This window comes from Neoarius graeffei, chromosome 5 (genome assembly GCF_027579695.1).
Source record: "Neoarius graeffei isolate fNeoGra1 chromosome 5, fNeoGra1.pri, whole genome shotgun sequence".
Classification (NCBI taxonomy): domain Eukaryota; kingdom Metazoa; phylum Chordata; class Actinopteri; order Siluriformes; family Ariidae; genus Neoarius; species Neoarius graeffei.
Window position 1 is genome coordinate 32,779,867 of NC_083573.1, and position 20,252 is coordinate 32,800,118.

The following is a 20,252-nucleotide window of genomic DNA, read 5'->3' on the forward strand; positions in this document are numbered from 1 at the left end:
TGGGAACTTCCTTCCGTTTTGAAAAGCACAACAAACATTAAATACATGTGCAAATGAAATGAAATTAAACCAGAGCCACTCTTTCAAAATAACACATTAAATTAATACAGTATGTAAAAAAGGCACTTTCAACACGAAACATGGTCTGCACAAATTTCCCATGCAATAGGTTTAGACTTTTGCATTTTTTAACATGTTGGAAGTATATTGCATTATACAGTAAAAATATTGCATTATACAGTACACTGCAGTATTCTGTAGTATGCCTTTTTCATGTGCAAACTATTGCATTTGCATTCGAAATATTGCATTTACTGCAGTAATACTGTAGAAAAAAGCATTTGATACTGCAGTAGAGCAATTCCAGCGTTATGGACGCGACACTTGAACTCAAAATGGCAACAAATGACCCAGTGCATGTTTTATCGTCTCCCAGTATTTAAACAGGTGTTGCATATTTTAAGGCTGTACCATACTGGAGAAGTGATAGAACAAGAACAATTCCTATAGTACATCTAGGGCATGCCAGAAAATGCCAATAAAAGATGCGTTATGGATGTGACAGAAAAAGTATCACTTTTCTTGGGTGACTGTACATTTTTATCAAACTCTGTGAAATCGTAAACCTAATGTCGAAATGGAGAGATCCGTTTGATAGAGGGGTCCAAGGTGAATATTAAAAAATCTTTGTTTAAAATATTTTGTATTTCATGCAGAGTTTCGGAAGGAAAAGTCAGCGTTATGGATGTGACGAAATTCCGTTATGGATGTGACGTGTCTGAAATAGACATGGCATATGTTTAGAAAATCAGCAATTTAACCACCATAACCCTTTGAAAAACTCTCTAAATATCAACTAAAACTATCAAAGTTCTTAAATAATATTTAGGATGGCTATTGTTTTGCTGTTTTGTGGATTTTAGCATACATTTCTGTGGCTTGTGGCAATAATATAGAATTGTACATGATCAAAGTTGGTTTTAGCTTGGGTTTTACATTATAAGAAAGAAAGACTGACAGTGACACATTAGGTGATCAAAATATTTATTTATGTATGTATTTATTTATTTGTTTATTTATTTAGTTTGTTTAGTTTGAAATTTGGGATCTCCTGTGAGGTTGACATTTACATGGAATTGCTCAGTACCACGCAGGGTTTTTCATAAGAGGGATGAGCAATTTTCGACTTCACATCATCTGCAAACATTCTAGGCTACCACTGACAGAAGTTACCGACTGCCCTTAAGATATACAACACGCTACGTTTTGTCGAGCACATCAATAAAGTGGTACTTATCATAGTGATTCAATGAGAGCGCGAGAGGAATTGTAATCAGGTTTCGTTGGTTACCGCATCGAATATGCAACCTCGAGTGACGGCTTCGAAGTTAAATGAAGAACTAGCCTGTACTGTTGGTGTTGTAAATGCACAAAATAACGGCTAGGAAGCTCGAGTACACGTGAAACACAACCGTTTCTGTTACAAATATAAAAACGACGTCTCTAACCGATGTTTCAATCCCCGACTCGCTCTAGCCACCTGGCTGCACCGCTGCACTCAAGTCAGAGACGCGAAGGAGGAAGGGGAGGGGGTGAAGAGGGCAGAGCCACACGCTCTGGAAGAGGGGCGGGGGGATTGGGCAAAGCGTTCCATTCTGGCTTTGAGTTTTCTCACAGGTCAGCGGTATCAACTTCAGCGAGAACTTGACTGAAATGCGAGTTCGGACGATATGCGTACTTTTTAATGTGAAAACGTACAGTCGTACAATGAGGTAAAAATTCGTAGCGGCTACGCAAGACGCGTACAGGTTGGCAGGTATGCAATTATCGACACCTTAACCTCCTAGGGCTTAGCGGTCACATGTGTGGACAGCACTTTATGGAAATTCGGAACAAGAATCCACACATGTGGACATACTTTTTCTCTAAAAGTACATCTTATCAAAAGATGATGCTTAGTTTTTATTCTAATCAGGTTCTAATAAGCCCAAATAGCAAAGAGAAATAAAAAATGCATGTAAAAAAACAGCTTGGGCCTTAGGAGGTTAACAATCTTTTGGCTGCTGCGAAAATAGAAAAGACTTTCATGGCAGAAATTGTGCATGAATTTACGCAACTCAAACGTCCACTGGGGGGAGCTGATTCCCGATTACTTGGCGTATCAGATCACGTGACACCGTTCCACAATCATCGACACCCAGATGATTATTTATAAAAATAAAAATAATAAACCGGTATGTGGTATTAAGTAGTGCTGTCAAAGTTAACGCGATAACGCGATCTCAATTTATCGCGATAAAAAAAAAATAGTGCCGTTAACGCAAATTCTAATTTGGCCCTGCGAGTCACCCGTAGTTCCTGTTGAGGCTTGTCGCGCGCTGCTTCAATAAGAGTACGTGTGAGTGATGGAGAAAGGCATAGACATATAAACATCCTCGCCGCCATATTGGATGTGGCAAAGTGGAGATTCTTCAGCCGTCTCTGGTATAGCGTCTAGACAGTAGCCGAGAATAAAGACGCCTCATTCATGTGCTGCGTTTAACTGTACCAACAGGTTTACCGTCCAAACGAGATCACATGGGATTACCTTTCACAGGTGAGACTGGAAAAATACTTTTCAATACTGTTCCTTCAGTCTTCAGTTTCCCAGCTCATCTCCACCGGGGAGGTGTAGAGTTATAAGCAGTGAGAATTAGAGAATACAGTGCCACACTATGATGAACGCTTTTGAACGTATGATGAATGTTTTTTTTATTTTTGTTTTCTGTTTTTTTCTTCTTTTATGGCAAATACTTCTCTTCAAAAGAAATTAATGAAGAGTAAAATAAAACATTTTTTTTATTTTCACAGTGATAAGCACTTTATTTTTCATCCCTTAGTTTTCTCATCTAATATGGAAGTTATGGATGTCAGTGGCTGTGACGAGACGTGTTATGCTCTGCAATAAAAAAATATAAAAAAAAACATTGGTACAAAGCAAGCCCATTCACTTTTTTATGCTGATAAGAGAATTACAATGGTTTTTCATGTGACAAAAATGTGCGATTAAATTGCGATTAATCGCGAGTTAACTATGACAGTCGCGACATTCATCGCGATTAAATATTTTAATCGCTTGACAGCACTAGTATTAAGTTAACAAAACAAAGTTTGTTTCACACAGACTTATATTTAGTACAAAATATCTTTTATATAAATATATCCGTGTCGGTGTTTACGTAAAAAAAGTAATTCTAATGTTTGTAAACAAATGAGCTGATCATGTTTAACCTGCATCAGAAAATCTTTTTGTTCCACTTTAAGTATTTTCGTCGATCACATTTTGTTAATCATTCGTTGTTGTTTGTATTAATTTCTAGTTTCGTTGTTTACCAATAAACGTCAACAGGCGATTGACATTGTAACCGCATGAAAATCCAGGTCAAAGGTCGCATCTCATTCCTCCAACCCAAATATAAAATGTCTACTGATATTGCAATATGTGGTAGATATTTACAACAACCTGCACAAAAAAAAAAAAATTATGAATGAAACAAAAAAATCTGAATATTTCAAGCATGTAAGTTTTTTATATGCTAGGAATTTAATTCTGCTCTAATTCTATATATTGCAATCGGATTCCAAATACTCTATAAACATTCCATTCTGTTATGGATCAGAAAAAAAAAATTATAAAAAGCATAGCACTTTTATTTTATTATTTTTTTTAAAGTACTTCATCTGCTTCAACAATGCTACACAAAGATCGATCCATAACAGTTGTAAACGTCACTTGATTCCACAGGGTGTCGATAATGGTGGACACCGGTGAAAGTGATCACTATTATCGACACCTCACGTGATTCTCAAACGCGCGTTTAGATACGAAATGGCGACTGTCGAATGAAAGAGTAAGAAACAAAGTAGGTTTCGACGAAGAGATCATGAAATATCGGTGAATTTGATCAGTAAAAGCACGTCCACCGCGCTAACCTGCGATGATGACATCCGGGTTTTCCGAAAATTTGCTGATCGTGCTAAAAAAAAAAAAAAAGTCCATCTTGGGTAACGAGCTGCGTGATCAGACGGCGAAGGGGCGGGGTCTTCCGGTTGATTAATTAGCCGATAATAACTGTTGTAACTGAAACTCACCTTTGTAAGATTGTTTTTATTGGCAAATCTGAAAAGGTGTCGATAATTATGGACTGTCGGTAATTGTAGCCGCCGCTCTAGACCTTCGACACCAGCGGCAGAGGCATTTGAATTTGTGCTGGTCTTGGAAAGAACATCAACGTCGAAAACGTTCCACCCCTCTGTCCCGCCGTGTCGGCTGTCCCTTTATCACAGACTTCGATTCTGGCTCTGTTACTACTAATCGTTTTGGCCCAGTGACGGAACAGCGCAGAGCCCTGCTCCACGTTCAAACGGTTTATACAGAACGCGAGGCGGAATAAAGACGGAAGATTTCTGCCTTGAACAGGCTGTGGAAACGGGAATAATGTAATGTAAAGTTGGCTCTTCGTTTCCCCTCCCCCCTCATCTCACACACACACACACACGTGTCCTGAGGGCTTCAGCCCACCGTCATAAATTCACTTTGACACACAAAAGTAATGGCAGTCCAGGATGACCGCCTCTTCTTACCCGAGTCAAAATGCCACTCGTGGTCCTGCGCAGCTGTCGAGGAGAGCAGGAGGGCGCCGAGGAGGAGACGCAACATCGGCTGCAGCCGTGTTGCCATGGCGACAGCAACACGCCCGGTTACCTGTCTGGAGCGACTGCCACAGACATGCCTATGAGAGAGAGAGAGAGAGAAGGGAGGAGAGAATGAACAATTTTGTTGTAACTACTACTCTGCGACCTCTAGCCATGAAGTAACCACCTGCAAACTACTCATCGTTCTGACGTTAAAAGACTTTTAGCCATGCAGCGTATCACAAGGCACGAGCTTTTTGCAATACACGCGCCGGCAAGACGAAGACGAGTTCGTTGCGTTAACATGTTAATCGTGTTATTTGGAACCCATCTGCAAATGTGCTACACTCTCGGTCCAAACAGCCACCTGTCCAGAAGAATACCGCGCATCAGCTGCCTTTGTGTTTCCTAATGAGCTACGCAATACCGCTATAGTCAGAGATGAAATGAGGCTTTTGCTGGGTTTCAGTCACGGGACTTGTCATAGCTGGTGGTCTAAACCGGCTGCCGTAGTGCAAACGACTAGAGACAAGTTATCAGAGTACGCTCGTAATCTAGAAGCCGCTGCTCGCTTTAGATCTATTCAGAAGATTGCTGTGTGCAATGGAATCGACCCCTACAGTCTGGGAAAGAAGGATTTGACGTACGATCTCGAAAACTACCCTTCAGTCGAGTTCCCCGACATCTCGAACTATCTGGTGTTGCAGACGTCCTTCTACACCGCAAAACAGATGAAAGAGTATGGAGGCTTATGACTTTTTTTTCTAATGGCCCTTTTCCACTACCCTTTTTCAGCTCACTTCAGCTCGCTTCAGCTCACTTCAGCCCGACACGGCTCGCGTTTCGACTACCAAAAACCAGCACGACTCAGCTCGCTTCAGCCCTGCTTAGCCCCTAAAACTCGCACCGTTTTGGAGTGGGGCTGAAGCGAGCCAAGCCGTGCCGAGTGAGGCTGGGGGCGTGAGCAGACACTCCCCTGTGCACTGATTGGTGAGGAGGAGTGTCCTCACATGCCCACACACGCCCCGCGAGCGCGCTGGGATCTGTAAACACCGCAAACCCGGAAGAAGAATAATTACGAATTACGAGAATTTCTGGAGCCTTATGCGCCTCGCCTCATCTATACGCTCTTGCCAGTATCTGTTGGCGTTGTCGGTGACAACAAGCCACAGCACCAAGACCAGCAACACTAACGACTCCATGTCGTCCATGTTTATTGTTTACTATCCGGGTCGTGAGACTACCGCTTAAAAGATCACTGATGTCACTGTTTGCGCTGCTTAACGACATCACCTGACGTCCACCCACTTTCGCTAACTCCACCCAATGTGTCCACCCACTTCCAGCCAGCACGGTTCAGCGCGGTTGTAGTCGAAATGCAACTCCAACAGCCCTGCTCAGCCCGACTCAGCACGGCACGGCTCAGCCCGACTCAGCCGCGTTTGTAGTGGAAAAGCGGCATAAGTGGCTGGGTAAAGGACCTCGCCATCAAGTCTCTGCCAAATGAATCCTGTATTGTTTTTATTTAAGCTTTTCGTTCGCGTCCTTACAACGAAGCGCTGCAAGTTGAAGTGTAAACAAACAACAGTTCACTTGATTCTCACTTGTGTTGGCTCTGATCTCTCAGGTAAATCATTCACAAAGATCATCAGAAACCCCTTTAAAGACCTGGATCTTAGTTCAACAAGACGGAGAAGAAGTGATCACGGCGCATTGTAACTGTATGGCTGGGGAAGAATTTTGTCACGACCTTCATGCATATAGACTTTGTGAGGAGCAAACAAAGAAACCGCTGGGGACTTTAGCGCTTTGTGACTAAAAAAAGTACCGTAAAGTAATGACACGCAGCAAGAAAAGTACTTGGGAAACACTAAGGACGCAGCTGAGAGGGAGATACAAACCTTTCACCAAGCGATCACTGCAAACTCGAGCATGCTTCGATTTCAGCGAGAGGTTCAAAAGCCACCTTTCTCGACGTCTTTTTGTGAAATCCTGTGTTCGTTCACCCTTTTTATTAGTTCACGGGGAACCCTGAAGAAACTTTTATCAGTTTCACAGTTTGATCGATTCGAACAACCTAAAACAACGCAAGCGTAAGGCATTTTTCATGCGAGCAATGCACCTTCTCCGTACAAACGCTTTGTCGACTGAGCTTTGGTAGAGTAGACCACCAGCTAAAGTTCTGAATAACTAATGAGGCGGATGCGACGCCACGTCACGTGAAACTAGGGCTGCGTACCGGTACTGTGTACCGGTACTGTACCGTGAAAATTGATTCGGTACAGGTCCAAAATACCGGATCATGAAGTACCGGTACTGTACCGATATAAATTTACACCAAGTATCTGCTTATTTTGTGACTGAAGATGCGTAAATCCTACCACAAAGACGAAAATTTTGCACTGGAAAAGACGCAAAATGCCGCGCTGAAACTTGAAATCAGAGCCATATTTGACTTGAGATCCTCTCGCCATAGTCTCAAGAGACATTGCGAGAGCTTGGCTGATCCAGCGTTCTGATTGGTCAAAAAGACTCAAAAGCAGGTCAGCCATTTTTCCTTTGCTGGCATTGGCGGCCTTTGTTGCTTTGTGTAATTTTGCCGCGCAAGTTAAAGGCTGCGGACTGCGCGGAGTGAATTTGTCTGTCATGCCACGTGGGAAGACCAGTAAGGTCTGGGGTCACGTAACAAAGCTTTCAGGGGGCCAGAATGCAAGTTGTCTCGCTGTGAGACAACTTATGACTTTTTATCCCAAGTTAACCGAGTGTGAGACTGAGAAGTGAGGTAGGAAACCTAGTTATGTTCGGTTTTCTTTGAATAAAGATACTGACAAGTTGTCAACAGTTTATTAATGTTTCTGTCATTATTGAAGAAGTTCAGAAGAACACATGTTAATTTGTCAAATTGTTCAGGTACAGGTCCGGACCTGTACCTAAACCTCTGTACCGGTACCTGTACCTGTACCTGATGTTACGTTTAGGTACGCAGCCCTACGTAAAACCCAGCAATACGATATATATCTCGCATAAGGGCGCTACACGAAGGGAGGGGGCAAACAATAGTGAAAAAATACATAAACATCGGTTGTCTTCGTTTAATCATCTATAATAATAGGTCCACGCCCTGTTATAGACAAAAGCCAGGTCTAGACCGACTACACGGACTAAACAGGCGACTGTTTGTTGCAGCTGCAGTCTAATAACCGTCAGTGACGAGCATTAAAATTCTCAGAAAAAGATTCTCGAGCTCTGCGGCGCCCTGTGATTCGGGCTGTCAACCTGTCATGACAAACGTAGAGAAGGAGAAAGGTAGAGAGCTCAAAAGAAACTGTCGGGGAACAGAGAGAGAGAAAGAGTGAAAAGGAGAACGCGTGTGAAGGAAGGAGAGGTAAAACGTGGATGAAAGACGGCAGGTAGGATGTAAAGTATCACTTCGGAGAAAATCCTGAGAGGGAAGCTTCACGCTGACATTTTCTAGCGAGTTAAACTTGACTAGTTAATTGTGGAAATTGTGGATTATTTTGCTTTATACCACAAAGTGCGGTTGGGAAGCCATGGCCTAAAGGTTCGAGAAGCAGCTCTGGGGCCAAAAGGTTGACAGTTTGAGTCCCTGGACCAGCAGGAATAGCTGAAGTGCCTTTCCGGAAGGCGTCTAACCCCTATCTGCTCCCCAGGTTGCCCTGGGTACGTTGTACGTCGCTCTGGATAACAGCGTCTGCTCAATGCCTGGAATGGAATTAATTCTCCGATCTGACTGGTTAGAATGTGTTCACTGTTTTCTGTATAACTGCACGGCTCGGACAGTAGTTCCAGTTGTAAACATAGAATAGAATGCCTTTGTCACTATACACATGTACAATGAGATTAAAGCATCTCCAATAACAGTGCAAACAGCGTGGAGAGAGAGAGAGAGAGAGAGAGAGAGAGAGAGAGAGAGAGAGAGAGAGAGGAAGGGGGGAAGGGGGGGTGTAAGGGGGTAAGGTGCACAGTCCTGAGGTGCATGTGTTGCGTTTCACATTATGGAGTGAGGTATTGCACATTATAAAAGTATTGCATAGAGAGTCACCTTATAAAGTACTGCACATTTATAAATTAGTAAAATAGTAAAATAAATAGACTATAAAGTCAGAGCATATCCGAGTTCAGGGCGGTTATGGCTTTTGGAAAGAAGCTGTTTTTTAAATCGATTTGTCTTTGTCCTGATGCACCTGTAGCGCCTCCCTGAGGGCAACAGGTTGAACAGATCAAAGCCAGGGTGGGAGCTGTCCTTGATAATATTCTTAGCTCTGCTAAGGCAGCGGGAGGTGTAAATGTCCATCAGGGAGGGGACAGGGGAGCCAATGATCTTCTGTGCTGCCTTAACTACCCTCTGGAGCCTCTCCCTGTCTACAGCAGTGCAGCTGCCGTACCATACTGTAATACAGTACGTCAGCAGGCTCTCGATGGATGAGCGGTAGAAGGTCAGCAGCAGGTTGCAGCTTAAGTCGTACTTCCTGAGGACTCTCAGGAAGTGTAGCCGCTGCTGAGCCTTCTTAATGACTGCTGTAATGTTTGCTGACCAGGAGATGTCGGCGGAGATGAGGACAGAGAGAAACCGGAAGGTGTGGACCCTCTCCACATACACGTTGTTGATGTAGAGGGGGGGCTAGGTCGGTGCTGTGCTTCCTGAAGTCAACAATGAGCTCTTTGGTTTTCTTGGTGTTCAGAGTGAGGTTATTTTCTGAACACCAGGGTGCCAACTTCAGGACCTCCTCTCTGTAGGCTGCCTCGTCTCCCTTTGAGATGAGTCCGACCACTGTGGTGTCGTCAGCAAACTTGACGATAAGGTTGTTGTTGTGGGTCAGACTACAGTCGTGGGTGTAGAGGCAGTACAGGAGGGGGCTCAGCACACAGCCCTGTGGAGTGCTCAACGTGCGGGTGGATAATGAATTATAGATAAAAATTAATGTGCTTGTTCTAATGTTACTGTTTCTATAGTAACAGCTCATACGCAGGGACGAGTATAGCACACAGTCTACATGATCTAATGCAGTGATTCCCAACCACTGTGCCACGGCACATTAGTGTGCCGTGAGAGATCATCAGGTGTACCGTGGGACATTATCCAATTTCACTTAATTGTTCCGAAAATTATTTATTTACTGCAAATAATTTGTCTTCGTTCGTCTATGCCAGCGACGTATAGTGACCGGCAGAACAATTAAATACTCTTCCAATAGATGGCAGCAGGTAGCTAATTAACCTGTGTATCTACCTGTTGCCATTCAAACAATAGAATTAGTAATGCTTTGGGTGTGACAGCGGTGATGGCGATAGATAAATATTTGAAAAGAAAAAGTACACAATCCAAACTGGGCCCTGGAGAAAATTCTGACCCAGATGAAGGCCCTAGTATGAGTAGAGGTCAGAAGAAAGCAAAAAAGGTGATTTTCCCACAACTTATCTATGCGAGCTGGGCTTTTCAAGCATGACTGCTTTAAAAACTAAAAAAGGAGAGTGACTCAGAGCTGTTGATCTTCGTGTGCGTCTTTCTTCAATTCATACGAGTATATCAGCTTTGTGTTCAACTAAACAGGCCCAGGTTTCCCACTAAGGAAATTGTGAGTAAATTGAGACTAGATATACACACACACATTTTTGTGATATTTTTGTTTGGTGGTGTGCCGTGGGATTTTTCAAATGTAAAATATGTGCCGTGGCTCAAGAAAGGTTGGGAAACACTGATCTAATGCAGTGCTGTAGTCGAGTCACGAAAGCTCGAGTCTCCAGTGTTCAAGACTGAGTCATTAAAAACATTTTCAATCCGAGTCCACTATTGATCCAAGCTGAGTCCAACACTCCAACCGCACCATTTGACGGTGGCTGTTTTGTATTCTGTCAGAGATGGTTGGGAGATGGATGGAAGTGCAGAAGGTGCGTTTATTAATACGAATGAAGAGGGTAAACAATCCAGAACGCCAGACAAAATTGTAAAACGGTGAAACGGACAATAGGTCGAGCGAGGCACAAACAGGCTATCATAGACTCGGCAGAATCAAACACGAGAAACAGGAAATCAGGGATCAGGAACCCAAAGAAGGAAATAAGGCTCAGTAATGTATCAACAATGCAACTCAATACTTCGCAAAGTAAGTAAGTGTGTTTTCACAGTTTTTATATACAACCCCGATTCCAAAAAAGTTGGGACAAAGTACAAATTGTAAATAAAAAGGGAATGCAATAACTTACAAATCTCAAAAACTGATATTGTATTCACAATAGAACATAGACAACATATCAAATGTCGAAAGTGAGACATTTTGAAATTTCATGCCAAATATTGGCTCATTTGAAATTTCATGACAGCAACACATCTCAAAAAAGTTGGGACAGGGGCAATAAGAGGCTGGAAAAGTTAAAGGTACAAAAAAGGAACAGCTGGAGGACCAAATTGCAACTCATTAGGTCAACTGGCAATAGGTCATTAACATGACTGGGTATAAAAAGAGCATCTTGGAGTGGCAGCGGCTCTCAGAAGTAAAGATGGGAAGAGGATCACCAATCCCCCTAATTCTGCGCCGACAAATAGTGGAGCAATATCAGAAAGGAGTTCGACAGTGTAAAATTGCAAAGAGTTTGAACATATCATCATCTACAGTGCATAATATCATCAAAAGATTCAGAGAATCTGGAAGAATCTCTGTGCGTAAGGGTCAAGGCCGGAAAACCATACTGGGTGCCCGTGATCTTCGGGCCCTTAGACGGCACTGCATCACATACAGGCATGCTTCTGTATTAGAAATCACAAAATGGGTTCAGGAATATTTCCAGAGAACATTATCTGTGAACACAATTCACCGTGCCATCTGCCGTTGCCAGCTAAAACTCTATAGTTCAAAGAAGAAGCCGTATCTAAGCATGATCCAGAAGCGCAGACGTCTTCTCTGGGCCAAGGCTCATTTAAAATGGACTGTGGCAAAGTGGAAAACTGTTCTGTGGTCAGACGAATCAAAATTTGAAGTTCTTTATGGAAATCAGGGACGTCGTGTCATTCGGACTAAAGAGGAGAAGGACGACCCAAGTTGTTATCAGCGCTCAGTTCAGAAGCCTGCATCTCTGATGGTATGGGGTTGCATTAGTGCGTGTGGCATGGGCAGCTTACACATCTGGAAAGACACCATCAATGCTGAAAGGTATATCCAGGTTCTAGAGCAACACATGCTCCCATCCAGACGACGTCTCTTTCAGGCAAGACCTTGCATTTTCCAACATGACAATGCCAAACCACATACTGCATCAATTACAGCATCATGGCTGTGTAGAAGAAGGGTCCGGGTACTGAACTGGCCAGCCTGCAGTCCAGATCTTTCATCCATAGAAAACATTTGGCGCATCATAAAACGGAAGATACGACAAAAGAGACCCAAGACAGTTGAGCAACTAGAATCCTGCATTAGACAAGAATGGGTTAACATTCCTATCCCTAAACTTGAGCAACTTGTCTCCTCAGTCCCCAGACGTTTACAGACTGTTGTAAAGAGAAAAGGGGATGTCTCACAGTGGGAAACATGGCCTTGTCCCAACTTTTTTGAGATGTGTTGTTGTCATGAAATTTAAAAATCACCTAATGTTTCTCTTTAAATGATACATTTTCTCAGTTTAAACATTTGATATGTCATCTATGTTCTATTCTGAATAAAATATGGAATTTTGAAACTTCCACATCATTGCATTCCATTTTTATTTACAATTTGTACTTTGTCCCAACTTTTTTGGAATCAGGGTTGTAGGTGCGCTGATTGCAACTTAATCCTGTGTAGGTGCAAGTCGTTTGCAGCGTGCGTGAGAGTCTGCTTGGCACATGTGTGCTGTCTGGAGCACACCCGAGGGTCTATCTGATGCATGCGTGTGACACTCTTGCATGAAATTAGTACAAAAATTAATGTAATGTATATATAAATATCTTATGCCAAATTATTATGGCATGTTACAAAAAATAAAGAAAAAATCCGAGTCCTCGTCTCCAATTTATGAGTCCTAATGCAGTTAATGCACGAGTCCAAGTCCTTAAAATTAGAGCACGAGTCGGACTTGAGTACTACAAGCCTGATCTAAAGCTAACGATAAACAGAAAAAAACCCATGGTATTTAACAAAGAGGAAAAAAAATGTCTCCAAAGTCTCTTTGCTACTGAATAACCGAGAACTCTGGGCTTTCCAGTTTCTCAGTAACATGACCAGCTGAGCTTCTTCGTCTTATTAACTTCAAGACAGAGTGAAAAGGGAAACAGGTAAGGGAACAACTGTTTATACCTGTAATAATGTAAGTGAGAACAGGAACTAACTTGTCTCACAGACGTTCCAAACGGTTATTAAAATATATCTGGTTCAAAGGTTAAAAGATATGTGGTGTTAGTTAATAAAAAGAGAATAGGTAACAGGACTCGACATTAAGGGCTGCCCGATTGCCCGGGGCAAGTGAAACATGCATTCAGGCAAGTGGGCTGTGTCCCCGACATTCCCGACCGGGCAAGTTGGAATGAGCATATATGTATTCCGAACTAGCACCACAAGAATGAGGCGCTTTGATCTTTTATTTCAGTTCCTAAAAGCGTCCCTCACTACGTATCCGCCATTATGTCTTGGCTGTTTTCTTAGTCTCGGTTTCATTTACTGCTTTGCAAGTTATTTTATATCCCCCCGCTGGTGTAGTATGGTACGCGTACTGTTTATAGACCCCTTGTGCATGATGTCACGCATCACGTGATAATTGCAGCTGGGGTCAGACAGACACCGTCTTTCATGCGAGCCGCTTAATCTCTCTTTTCAGTATGGTTAATTTTTGCACTGTTCAAACAGAGGAATAGATAAAAGGCATTCCCGTCTCCCCGCCATCAAGAAAAATGCTAACCAATAGAAGCAAATGCTTCAAGAACAACGAGGAAATGAGTGGTTAAAGAATACGAGGAGAGGAGCTCAGCCTGAAAACTCCAGAGAAATTCACGATTGTATTTAAAATGTATTTTACAAAAACAGAAAGTCGGAAGTGAGGATGGAGGAGTTTGCTTAAGAATCTCGTTTTATTTTTTTTCCTGCTCGCATTCGAGTTCGCACCTTCATGAAAGTGTTTGATTTTCTTAAAGGTGAAGCCGCTTCCTCATTCGACACAGAAAACCCAAATTGGTTTCAAACAACTCGGGCATTAAAAACTCAAAACGGAGCGACATGCGCGAAAAATCCTGAAAGAACAGAACAGATTAAGAGCAGAGAGAGCTGGAGCTTTGTTTCTGTTATCAGAGGAACACAGTCCTGTGCAAAATATTTATATTTTGCACCGTCCAGTTTCCATCAAATCCTGCGCTCTGATTGGCTGGCGAGTGGGTCCGTATCCTACGATACGGACCCCAGTTACGGACCTCTGGCGACTCGCTCGTTCACAACAACAAACATAGTAGCAATTTTTGTCAACATTTATTTTCGCATTTCTCAGGAGAATAGCATTAATTTTACAGCATGGATAGCGATAACGACAGCGTTCACAGCGAAAGCGAGTTTTACTACCCTGAGGAAGAAGAAATAAAAGAAAACATTTCAGGAGAAAGCTAAAAACCTGTAACTGTTGCTAACGCCGAGCAAAAACATGGCTGAATCCTGAATGACTCAATTTTGTATAAATAGGGAACTACATAGGCGGCAAAATGTAGTTTTTTTTTCTGCCATGGAAGTGCACTTGTATACCGAGGAGGAAGCAATTTGCATTACAGCTGTGAATGAGGATTCAAAATGGCGGCTCGGCTCGGTTTTCCCTTTCGGGCGCTCTCGTTTTCTGTTAGAATTTGATAAAGAAAAAAATAAATATATTATTTACCAGCTTAAGGTCGGTCCGTATGGTGAAATACCGTGACCTCGGCCCTGAATACTGACCTCGGCCCAGAGGGCCTCGCTCAGTACTTTCAAGACCTCGGTCACGGTATTTCACCATACGGACCTCCCAGCTGCTAAATACCTTTTTTTTTTTAAAAATCATCCACCTCTAGGTTTTTTTAAAAATAAATAAATAAACCCACGTTGCATCATGACAGACCGGCTGCACCGATTCAGTTACAGGTTGCCAGGTCTGTATAAAACACCCACAACCCACACACTAAACAATAATTTTAAACTCTAACATCCTGTCTGTCATGACGCAGCATGGGTTTTTTTTTTTTTTTAAACCTAGAGGTGGATGATTTAAAAAAAAAAAAAAAAAAGATATATATTCTCAAAACACAGTCCTGTTCAAAAGTCTTGGCACCCTATTGTTTTCTTCATACAAACTGTTATAGATTTCTACATTATTGAGTAATGAACCTACAGTCCGAGAGTGTTCTACACAAACTTTAAAACAGCTGCGTGCATGTGAAATGGAAATAAACCGACTAAGGCAGGAAAAACTATTTTGGATAAAATTATTGTCCGTTACAAGTAAAAAGTAACCAATAACCAAACTTAATAATAAACTTAATCAGTAATCAAACTTCAACTCAATGTGTGATCTTCATTTTATGTTGCAATTCACAACTATTCTATGGTTTTCCGAAGAAAAAAAAAAAGTAGTACTCGCAAATTTACCTCCACTTTCCCCCCAGGGCAAGTGAGTTTAAAAGTTAATGTCGAGCCCTGTAGTAATCGTTGGTAAGTCTCTGTGGAATAAGAGGAATAAAACAGCCGTTATAGGAAAATAACTGGCTTTGTATTGCAGCAAATCACATCACCTTGCTGTGGATTATTTTCCTCTAACAGCATACCCTGCTGTGTTTTACTCCTTACAAAAGAAAGATCAATATTCTCTCGTTATAATATTGCCTCACCTATTTTGGAATACACAGGGAACTGATTAAGAGCATTTTTTTTCTTGATAAGCGGCGGTTTGAACCAAGCGTTTATTATATCAGGCATAACAAATCATAACCTTGATCCATTTCCAAATGCAATTATATTCCTCAACAGGATGCATTCTGCAATCCGTAGCACTTGTACGTGCGCTGCATATTAAATTCCTAATTACTAAACAAACCAATAACTAAACGTACAGAAATAAATGAATCAGGCTTTATCTAATATAACATGTGATGCATCAATACCTTTAACGCCTTTGAGTATTGGTCTAATCCTACTCGTTTACTTGTACTAAGCTGATACGAACATGCGATACTATACGCAGTAACCTTAATGTAATGAATGATGCCAGTCAAATCAAAGCAGACTGCAAACTGGGCTGTGTGAAAATGTCAAGAGGATCCACTACAGCGTCGTCTTACAATACAACGACCCTGATAAAACATTTCACGGGGTTTAAATAGCATCTAGAGTAAAGCCCTTGGTGCACAGAGCAATGCTAGCGTGGGCGATCAGTAATAGTGAGTGCAAGATGCCGTGTACTGAGTGTGGAGCAGTGAAACTGGTGCATATGAGCGCACGGGGCACGCTATTAAAGATACCGCTGGAGCTGCATAAGATCTGAAGCGTAAAACTCAACACGAGGAGCTTATTTCGAATAGCGCGCTACAGCAAACAACGTCAACACAGATATATATATATATATATATATATATATATATATATATATATATATAAAATGTTCAGTATCGTCCCTGATAGTAGTAATGATGCGGACAAAAAACATGAACTCGCTCTGAGAAAATGATATCTATACAGTGGATATAAAAAGTGTACACGCCCCGTTAAAATTATCGGTTTTTCTGATGTAAAAAAATAAATAAATAAATAATGAGACCACGATAAATAATTTCAAAACTTTTCCCACCTTTAATGTGACCTACAACCTGTACAATTCAATTGAAAAACAAACAAATCTGTTGGGGGAGGAAAAACGTCAATAAGACTACGTTCAGACTGCACCCTGAAACGACCCATATCCGATTTTTTTGCCCATATCTGAGCTCCGTATCAATGCGCTGCCGAAGCGCGCAGAAGGTGTTAGTACGCCTGTCATTATAGTGCGCACTTTCCATAGCATAGAAAATCGCTACGTTTCAATTTGTGTAACTGAACTTGTTTCATATCACTGGTCATATAAACCTATGTAAACAGGAAAAACGTGGAAGAGTTTGGTCGCATCTAACTACAGCCCCAAAAAATACCATTGGCCATGCTGAGCCTAGCTACATTGCTAACAGGAGTGACAGCGCGTCGGACTGACTGGGAGGTCGCGCAAAGCTCGGACAGGTACGGAGCAGCTCGTCTCAATTCAGATAAGAGCATATTTCATTATGGAAGTACGGTGGACTGTTCCTTTAACGGCGTGTGTACACTTTTTATATCCACTGTAAGCACTGTAAGGACAGGACTCCACTTTTCCCCAGGAAGCAGACGTTAAAAGGAGCCACGGCGGTGCTTGCTAACTTTTCAATAATGTCATTTATATCATAAACGCTCGCAGTTTGAAGAGCCTCTTCTGTGTGTGTGTGTATAGCTGCTTCATTCGAGGTGATGCTGACTCTCTGCGTTCAAATTTGCAGCCTTCAGGCTTTCATTTCAACTCCCTTTAATTCAGCCGAGCACGGCGCCCTGCCTCCCATTAGCGTTACAGAGTACATTCATCCTCCGGCAGCGTAAACACGACTCGTACACACATTACGTTTTAATTACACAGCATGCCATCTGCTCGCCTGTCTCAGTCGGGTAGCATCGACAGGTTCTTTAAAGTATCAAGGTGCTTCCCTAGTTCCCCAAATCAGTCAAAACAAGAAGAAATAAATGTGATTGTAGAGGTTTGGGATGCACGGAGTGACACAGAGAGAGAGGGAGAGAGGGAGGAAGGGGACAGTTGTCGCTGTGGAGAGTGAAGGGTTTGTTGTGGAGTCTCTGAAGGAGACAGCTGACGCACAGCTGTGCAGACACAAGGGCATACGGAGTGAGGGGAAGAAACCGAAGGGGAGGGTGGAAAAGGAGTTCTGATCACTGTTATGGGAGTTATGGGATACACTGAGAGGAGAAGCATGTATAGACTCCTGCTTAATGGACTTTAGGGTGTCTGAGTGTGTGTGTAAGCAAGTGCAGCTGTCTTGTGCCAGAGACAGGCGGTGGCCAACACACACACACACACACACACACACACACACACACACACACACACACAGGATGCGAGTGTCTCCAGAATTCGAAGAACAGAGAATGAGAATATGTGGAGCCTCATGATTCAGTGCTGAAATGTAAGCTGTGCATTTATTACTGTTGGCTCGCTCGATCTGCACACATCCGTTAACAATATGGTCAGCTATTGCGTCGCCCTAGCAACCTTTTATTGTTCTCAATGGGCCAAAGCCACAAAACACACTCACGGATTAAAGAGGAACTGAAGTCATTTTTAAACTTGCTTTATTTCTTAATTACCGTGTTATTCAGTTACGTTTTCGGTTTTAGTAACCTTATATCGTGACTTGTATTGGCAACTAATTGCAATTAATTATTATACTTATCGGCCTGTTCGGTTTTTAGCCGTGTTGAATTTAGTTCGTTTGGTCCACGGCAGGCGTCGCTTATCCCCGCAATCTTCACGAGACTTGTGCGAGACTTCGAAACGTCAAGTCTCAGCCAGGTGTCAGTGCCGCCATTTTGAAAACTGCTTTCCAAACGAAGTATTGCACAAAAACGAGTTTAACCCTTTGATGCAAAACATGGGTCAAAAGTGACCCGGCTGAGTTTTTATCTTCGCAATAAATTAATTCCATCATTCAGTATTCAAGGTATTCCTCAATTAACTTGTTTTTGATCATCATACATCCTTATTTTATTTTTTCCTTTCTTACTTTTTGAATAAAAACCCTTTTTGTATCACTACCCTTCTAATGCACAACATGGGTCAAAAACGACCTGCATTCATTTTCCAGGTTATTTCATGTATGGCTGAGTGTTTCTATGATATACTTTTAAAATAAATTCATTTTGTCATTTACTTTTCCAAATATGCAGTAAATGGGCGGCACGGTGGTATAGTGGTTAGCGCTGTCGCCTCACAGCAAGAAGGTCCTGGGTTCGAGCCCCGTGGCCGGCGAGGGCCTTTCTGTGCGGAGTTTGCATGTTCTCCCCGTGTCCGCGTGGGTTTCCTCCGGGTGCTCCGGTTTCCCCCACAGTCCAAAGACATGCAGGTTAGGTTAACTGGTGACTCTAAATTGACCGTAGGTGTGAATGTGAGTGTGAATGGTTGTCTGTGTCTATGTGTCAGCCCTGTGATGACCTGGCGACTTGTCCAGGGTGTACCCCGCCTTTCGCCCGTAGTCAGCTGGGATAGGCTCCAGCTTGCCTGCGACCCTGTAGAACAGGATAAAGCGGCTACAGATAATGAGATGAGATGAATATGCAGTAAATATCTTGTTTTTGTTGAGCACAAATCATCATTTTTATTTTTTCTTTCTTAAGTTATGAATAGGACAGCTTTTGTAATTCTACATCAAGTTTACACACATGGGTCAGAAACGACCCGCATGCATTTACTACAGCGTTTGGTGGGAACTGTGAATTGTGCTTGTGTCAGACATTTCACAGCTCAGCACAGCGCCCTTTGCCCATCTCATACATGGAAGTAATGTTTTTCAATTGTTCTAACATTACCTTAGAAAAAAATGGATTATGTTTAGGTTCCCTTGAGAGTGAGTAGATTACTTGTCAGAAAGTTACAAGTAATTACTATTATCTGCCTAGCTGTTGACATATTCTACTTTAGTTAGCTAATTTTATTGTAGTTGGCTTAGCTAACAACATAGGTAATAAATAAATAACTGGCCCCATTCACTGCTAAAGTAATTACTTGAAACAAATTATTATTATAGTATTAAGACATTTAATTTTAAAATCACACTTGGATGACCCATGTGTAGTAATATAAAAAGTATTTTTGTTCATAAAGAAGGAAAGAAAAAATTAAATTAATGATTTGTGGTCATTAAAAACAGGATATTTAAAGAATACTTGGAATATTCAATCATAAAATAAATTGATTTCAAAAGATAGAGCAAAGAGAAACTCAGTCAGCATGAAATAACCTGGAAAATGAATGCGGGTCATTTTTGATCCATGTTGTGCATTAGAAGGGGTGTGCGTATGTTTTGCATCAAAGGGTTAAATGACGATTCCTGCCGACTTTTTTCAAACTTTCCTGATCGGTATCAAAACAAACAACACTTCCGGCTTGATTACTTCAGCTTTCGAAAGAAGGCGTGCGTCTTTTGACAACGTTGGCAGATGTCGGTGACTTTGATTTCCGCTGTACGTTTTACTTCCGTCCTACGACGTCTCGCACAGGTCTCAACGAATCTCGTTTACGGCCGTTGCTTTGACATACGGACTGATATACAGTATTACAGAGCATATTTCAAACACTCATAACTTGCTATAGCAGCGACAAAATAGCGATCAAAAATGCATTCCGATATTTCATAAAATGAGAGAAATAGAATTTTGACAAAAAAAATTTACTTTTGGTTCTCCTTTAAACTGTTAGTGTTATTCCTTGATTAGGTTCTCTTTTGTTTCCCCACATCAGACAGAAAGAGAGAGAGAGAGAGAGAGAGAGAGAGAGAGAGAGGTCACTGAAATAATGGA

At 41.9% G+C, this 20,252-nt stretch overlaps 1 protein-coding gene across 3 annotated transcripts in view; it reads right to left on the reverse strand.

Annotated features, from left to right (window-relative positions):
* Positions 1-20,252, reverse strand: part of ddr1 (discoidin domain receptor tyrosine kinase 1) — a 198,067-nt gene that overhangs the window by 87,434 nt on the left and 90,381 nt on the right. For all 3 annotated transcript variants that reach the window (XM_060921566.1, XM_060921564.1, XM_060921565.1), the window contains exon 2: positions 4,624-4,772. In XM_060921566.1, the coding sequence (XP_060777549.1) occupies positions 4,624-4,720 (97 nt within the window). In that variant the 5' untranslated portion in view covers positions 4,721-4,772. The remainder of the gene's footprint in view (positions 1-4,623; positions 4,773-20,252) is intronic.